Below are 6,987 nucleotides of genomic sequence, written 5' to 3' on the forward strand. Positions count from 1 at the left end.
TGGAGATGGAAATGGCAACCCGCTCCAGTATTCTTGCCTGGGAAATCCCACGGACAGAAGAGCCTGGCAGGCTATACTCCATGGGGTCTCAAGAGTCAGACACGACTTAGTGACTAAAACACCTAAACTCTTCATTCCCATCTCAGCCCCATAATCACTGATCTGCTTTCTGTGTAAGTTTGTGTCTGGCTTCTTTTCATTTCACGTAACATCTTTGATGTTCATCCACGTTGCATTGTTTATCAGTATTTCATTTTTTAGTGCTTTTTAAAATCCATCCATTGATAGTTGGATTTTTCTCTACTTTTTGGCTACTGTGAATAAAAGTGCTATAAATATAAAAAAAAAAAAAGGAAAGTGAAAAGTGAAAGTGAAGTCGCTCAGTCGTGTCTGACTCTTAGCGACCCCATGGACTGCAGCCTACCAGGCTCCTCCGTCCATGGGATTTTCCAGGCAAGAGTACTGGAGTGGGGTGCCATTGCCTTCTCCGAGCTATGGCATAGAGGTGCCCAATAAATGCTTGCTGAATTTAATTTGATCACCACAAAGACAACAGTTTGCAAGTGTGGTTAAAACAGTATAAATCCAACATGATAATTTTAAAATATCATCGCTCCAAATACATGCCCCAGTGAGTGAGGTACTCCCAAATCTGGTTAATCATTGAGTTACCTAAGAAGTATTTTTTTAAGGCCTTACTGAATCCATCTCCAGGAATGAGGTCTAGGTATCTGTATGTTAAAGCTCCCCAGGTGAATCTTATAATCAGCCAGGTTTATGAACTCCAGTTTAATGTGTCTTGTGTATTTTTGTATTTTGCTGTATTTGTATTTTTGTATTATTTTTTTGTTTATTATTTTTATATTATTTGTATTTTGTATATTTGTATTTTCTGTTTTTGTATTTTTCTATATTTTCCAATATTGTATTTTTCTGGATGAACTCATGGCCTATTCTAATTTATAGTAAAAATGAATCTCAGTTATGCCCTATTAATTATATCTGAAGGATTTCCTTTGAACCAGTAGTTTATGTTTAGTTGGTGAAAGTGTATACAGATGCCTATGAAGAAGAATATTAATGCCTTCCATGAAGGATTAGATTACCAGTGAGTCCTGAAATGGGACTTTTACACATGGAAGCTGTTGGGTCCTTGGTATGCAACATCTTGTGAGCCAGCTCTGTGGAGAGCAGATTGGAGTATTAACTGGAAGTAGAATAGTCATTGGGAAGGAGAAATTAACTCTTTTTAGGGCATGAGTAACTTTTAGAGTTGTCCTCCTGGGTGCTTGTGTGTGTTCAGTTGCTCAGCTGTGTCTGACTCTTTGCGACCCCATGGACTGTAGCCCATCAGGCTCCTCTGTCCATGGGATTTCACAGGCAAGTATACTGGAGTGGGTTGCCATTTCCTACACCAGGGGATCTTCCTGACTTAGGGACTGAACCTCGTCTCCTGCGTTGGCAGGTGGGTTCTGTACCACTGAGCCACCAGTGAAGCCCTCCTGAGTGCTGTTTTGCCCTAATCTGAATTACCCTTCATTGTAGGATTAAATGGGCTTCTCAGGAGGTGCTAGTGGTAAAGAACCCGCCTACCAATGCAGGAGGGCATGGCAACCTACTCAAGTATTCTTGCCTGGAGAATCCCATGGACAGAAGAGCATGGCAGGCTACCATGGGGTTGCAAAGAGTCTGACATGACTGAAGCAACTTGGCATGCACACACGTAGGATTAAATACCATACCCCCCCAGGCTCCTCTGTCCGTAAAATTCTCCAGGCAAGAAAACTTAGTGGGTTGCAATTTCTTTCTCTAGGGGATCTTCCCAACCCAGAGAGTGAACCCAGGTCTCCTGCATTGCAGGCAGATTCTTTACCATCTGAGCCACCAGGGAAGCCCACTAAATGCCATGTAAGTCAGCATCAAATATTCAATGGAGCTTGACTGAATAAAGTTTATAGACTAACAAACTCTGCATAGCAATCAGAGAAATGCAGAATGTAGAACACTGTACAACATAGCTTGGTCCTTTCAAAATGGCAATACAGTATGGGGAGGAAGAAATTTAAAGTGTCATAACGAATGAAGTGTGTGAACCAGGATTTATTAGTTTCAGGGAAGGGGGTAGGGTGGGCGTTGAAAGGCTAAAAAAGAAATTTTGGAGCCAGTTGGGAAAACTTACAGGTAGACTAGATATTATATAATAGAAGAGTATTACTGTTAACTTCCCGAGCTCTGATAATAGAGTTCTGACCGTGTAAGAAAATGTTCTTATCTTAGGAGATACTTCTCAAAACAAGGGTAAAGCATCCTACAGCTTGTGGTGCATCCAAGTCATGTCCTGCCAGCTCAGAGCCAATTGTTAAATATTTAAGAATTTTGTGATTCTGCAACCATTGGTAGCTTGAAATCCACCATGATGGGAGTATGCAAACCACAAAATCTACAAGTAGGGCTTTTTCCTCCTCTAGAAAATTAATTTCTCCTCTGGAGAGTAATTAAGCAGCTTACCACTGCTTACAGTTTACTTTCAAATGATTCAGAGATAGGACAAAAATAGCAAAGTATTAATGATTGTTGAGTCTTGGTAGAGGATATGTGTTCTGCTAGTCCAGGAGTCACAGACTTCCTGTAAAGGCCAAAGTGTAAATATTTTAGGCTTTGCAATTCATACAGTCTCTGTGGCAGCTGTTCAACTCTGTATCTCTGCCGTTACAGCACAGAAGCAACCATAGACAATACTTAAATGAATGGGCATGTTATGTTCCAATAGAACTTAATTTATAAAAACAGGGAAGCCACATTTGGTCTGAGGCTCAGTTCAGTCACTCAGTCGTGTCCGACTCTTTGCAGCCCCATGGACTGTAGCACGCCAGGCTTCCCTGTCCATCACCAACTCCTGGAGCTTGCTCAAACTCATGTCCATCGAGTCAGTGATGCCATCTAACCATCTCATCCTCTGTCATCCCCTTCTCTCCCTGCCTTCAATCTTTCCAGCATCAGGGTCTTTTCCAATGAGTCAGTTCTTCACATCAGGTGGCCAAAGTATTGGAGCTTCAGCTTCAGCATCAGTCCTTCTGATCTGAGCCTCTGGTCTGAGGCTATAGGTTGCCAACTCCTGTGCTAGTCTTTCAACTTTTCTGTACTTTTAAAATATTCAAGGGGCTTCCCTGGTGGTCCCATGGTTAAGATATCAGGCTTCCACTGCAGGGGCCACAGCTTCAATTCCTGGTTAGGGAACAGATCCTGCATGCCATGCAGCACAGCCAAAAAATAGAAAAGAAAAATTAAAAATATTTGATAATAGAATTTTTTAAGAAAGTTCTTAGGTTGGTTTTCAGAGCGCAGCACCCCCCCCCCTCGACCCTGGTTCCCCTAACACCTGCTAATGAAAATAAGAGGTATGTCCTTTCTTTTCCCTTTTTTTTTTTTTTTTTAATCTTTAAGCTGATCTGATCCAAGTTCAACTACCTATGAGGTTGTTATGCATCAAGCTAAAATAGACTTGATCTTGGTGGCTGGAGTAGCTTTCCTGGCAGTGGCAAAGGGCTTGAGAAGGAAGAAGAATTAAGTCATTCTGAATATCCGTAGTGTTTCAGACACTGTCAAACACCCTGTACTGTCTCACGTAGTACCCACCAGCAGTCCTACAGGTGAAGTGAGTGAAAGTCACTCAGTCGTGTCCAACTCTTTGTGACCCCATGGACTATACAGTCCATGGAATTCTGCAGGCCAGAATACTGGAGTGGGTAGCCTTTCCCTTCTCCAGGGGATCTTCCCAATCCAGGGATTGAACCCAGATCTCCTGCATTGCCGGCGGATTCTTTGCCAACTGAGCTATCAGGGAAGACCTCATCAGATGCAAGTAGGTTCCCTAAGTAATGATGAAACAGGGAAAGGGAAGGAACAGGCTGAGAAAGAGCTAGATAGATAAAGGACTTCCATGCCTCATGAAAGAGCTTGGACTTCTTTTTTTCTTAGAGCTCTTGGAAGGCAGTGGAGGGTTTTAAGCAAGATCATATTTGCATTTTATAAAGAGCTCCTTGGTAGTATGAAGGATGGAGTCCAGAGGGAAAGAGCTGATAGTGGGAAGACTCTTCAGGAGGTCATTGCAAAAATAACCCAGGCGAGGGATGATGATAGCCTGAACTAATGTGGCAATGAGAGTGAAGAGTAGATGATAATATGAGGGCTCTGTATGAGCTAGAATGGCTGGGACTTAGTGAGTATATCGGTCAAGATGACCACAGACAACTTGACAGTCTCTTCAGACAACAGACATGTTTCTTGCCCACACGACGTTCTGCTCTGGTTGGAGAGGCTCCATGGTGCTCACTGTGGTCACTCCGGTCCCTGAGGAACTTCTCCAATAAGACCAGTTGATGTACCAGAGGGAAAGCTCTGGCGGGACTCCCATGGATGGCTAAGTGCTACAGCCCAGAAGTGACACGCACCATTCACGTCTCATGGACTAGAACTTGTCAGTGGGCCTCACCCAACCGGGGGGTGTGCAAAAAGTTCAGCCATGGGTGAGCCATGGTGCCTGAATGGATGAAGGAGGACTCCCAAGTATCTGGTTTAGGGAGTGAGGCAGACATTAGAGGTTTTCACTGAGAAAGAAAAGATGGAATGGGGCAAGGAGAAGTGGACCGGCCAAATTATTACCACTCTTCTTCAGCTCTAGAGTGTAACTGTTGTATTGGTCCTTTCTGGTTGTCAAGGAGAGGGACTGGAAATCAGCTCCATTTGGGAGCAAGAGTTGACCTTACGCTTTACAAAAGGCATTTTAATTCATTTGCCCCAGTCTTACAGCTTTAGTAATGTAGTGTTCAGATCTTCTGTGTGTCTTTCTTGAATTTTCATGTGAACTATTGTGTCAACATACGGTGTAAAAATATTAGTTATTAATAGGATGTTAATGAAATCTTCCTCACCTTAGAATATCAAGCTGCTGAATTCAAAATGCCAGAGATGTAAATGCCCTTCCACCTTCCTCACCTCCACCCCCTAGCCGGGCTCACTTCAGGCTATCACAGCGTGGCAGTTGGGGAGGGGGTGTAATTAGGCTGATTGGAGCCTACTGTTCTGCTCTGGAGGGCTGACACCTAGCAGCCTTAGGCAATGTTAGTGCCTCCGAATCAATGGGGAATGATGTCCTCTCTAACCTCAAAAGCAGAAACAGTGAATCTGTTCTGTTTCTCCCCTTCTTTGTTTTCCAGCTCCCCTCCCCAGTTTAATTGTAGTACCTTAAAAACTGACTTTTTCTGTGCATTTGTTTCTTAACAGTTACGAGAAACAATCAAAGCTGGCAAAGGTGTGACTTCAGCTATTGACCTGTGTCGTTACCATGGAAACAAAGCATTGGAGGCCCTGGAGAGCTTTCCTCCCTCGGAGGCCAGAACTGCTTTAGAAAACATTGTGTTTGCTATGACAAGATTTTCCTGATACCAAATTAAAAAGACTGTTGTTTGTTGGCTGAAAAAATTGGGGAAGGAGGTGATCGGGAGAGCTTTCATGATGAAATATCTAAATGTGTTAATGACTTCAACAATATATACATTTTTTTTCTTCTTTTTATCACACTGCTAAATGAATACTGCCTTCCTTTTGGAACTGCTGCAAACAAAATTAGAAGAAAAAAGGTCAAGCAGTTTTCAGTTGTCATGCCAGAAGCACACTTGAGGCTTCAGTAGCAGAAATAATTAATGAGATTCGCTCCTGTGACCTCAGCAAATGGACAGGAAATAAGTCCTTATTGATTGGACCGAGCCAGGGATGGCGCCAGGGTGGTGGCCTGTGGTTTTCCTTCTAGAGAGGACAGGGCAAGCTGGGAGCTGCAGGTGTCAAGAGAAACGCTATCAGTGCCGGCCAGGGAGGACTGTCAAATGAAAACCCAGTGACCAATTTGTCATAATGGAGGGTAATCTAGTGATTAAGAAAAACACATGCTTTGTCTTCTTGCAACTATGTCTTTGTATTTATAGATACAGTCTGGATATACTCTTTGCTTCTTGGTTTTTGTAAGATTTGGGGGAGGAGGGTGGAAATTGTTGAAAAAATAATGCCAAATATTTGAAGTAGGAGATTAAAATGTTGTCAAATATTAACTTGGTTATAGTAGAAATTGCCTGCTTTTCTTTCTGGACCAAATTTTTTTTCAAGTGCATTTCAAAGAAGCAAACTTGTTTGTTTTCTTTTAAGCTGAACAGGATGCTTTTTTTCTTTTTTTTTAAAGTAAATGTATTCATTTGTAATACTTTGGTGTAAAGAATACCCTTAATTTTTACAAGCGTCAGATATATAGTTGTTGTACTGGGGAATTCATTGGTGAGTTTTGATTGTTTGTTTGTTTTTAACCTCAGAATGTCAGATTTTGGTCTTGAACCACAGACTTCCAATTACGGAAAGAATTGCAGTCTCACAGGCCTGCAATCGGACACTGTCTCTGTGTGGTTCATAGGAGATGATTTTTGCGGTTTGGAGGCAGGCAATATGAGAACACCGTTGACAAGAAGGCTGAGTTTACATAAATGATCTAGGCTGAGACTCAGCCACCTTTCTTCCTTATGTGGTGTAATTACAGCCCTATCTGGAGACATCGAACACAGCAAACAGATTTTATTACCTACTTCACTCAAACACTGTAAGTGAAGTCATTTTAGTTACATTCCTTCTCCAAAAGTTACAAAATCATTTTAGCAGGACCCAGCATGTGGCATGCAATGAAGAGAAAATGGAAGTTACAGAGGTTAAGGTATTGCATTATGAAATATTTTTAAGCATACTTGAAACACTGTAATTGTGCAGTTTACGCTGCTATAATTTGAAGGCCTATAGATTTAGCTGAAGAGAACACAGCACTCTTCTGTTTGAAATGTCTTTTCTCACAGAAATTGGCTTAATTAGTAACTAGGGTTAGATGCTTTAGATCAGACTAGGTTTTAATCATTAACTTCCACAAAGGAGGAGGCTTGCTTTGTGTTCTCTGGC

At 42.0% G+C, this 6,987-nt stretch overlaps 1 protein-coding gene across 1 annotated transcript in view; it reads left to right on the forward strand.

Annotated features, from left to right (window-relative positions):
* PDSS2 (prenyl (decaprenyl) diphosphate synthase, subunit 2) overlaps nt 1–6,100 on the forward strand; it is a 268,981-nt gene extending 262,881 nt beyond the window's left edge. The window contains exon 8 of the mRNA XM_010856657.1: nt 5,284–6,100. Coding sequence (XP_010854959.1) covers nt 5,284–5,442 — 159 coding nt within the window. The 3' untranslated portion in view covers nt 5,443–6,100. The remainder of the gene's footprint in view (nt 1–5,283) is intronic.
* Nucleotides 6,101–6,987: the final 887 nt, after the last annotated feature.

The sequence above is a fragment of the Bison bison genome, unplaced genomic scaffold (genome assembly GCF_000754665.1).
Source record: "Bison bison bison isolate TAMUID 2011002044 unplaced genomic scaffold, Bison_UMD1.0 scf7180017864373, whole genome shotgun sequence".
Lineage (NCBI taxonomy): Eukaryota > Metazoa > Chordata > Mammalia > Artiodactyla > Bovidae > Bison > Bison bison.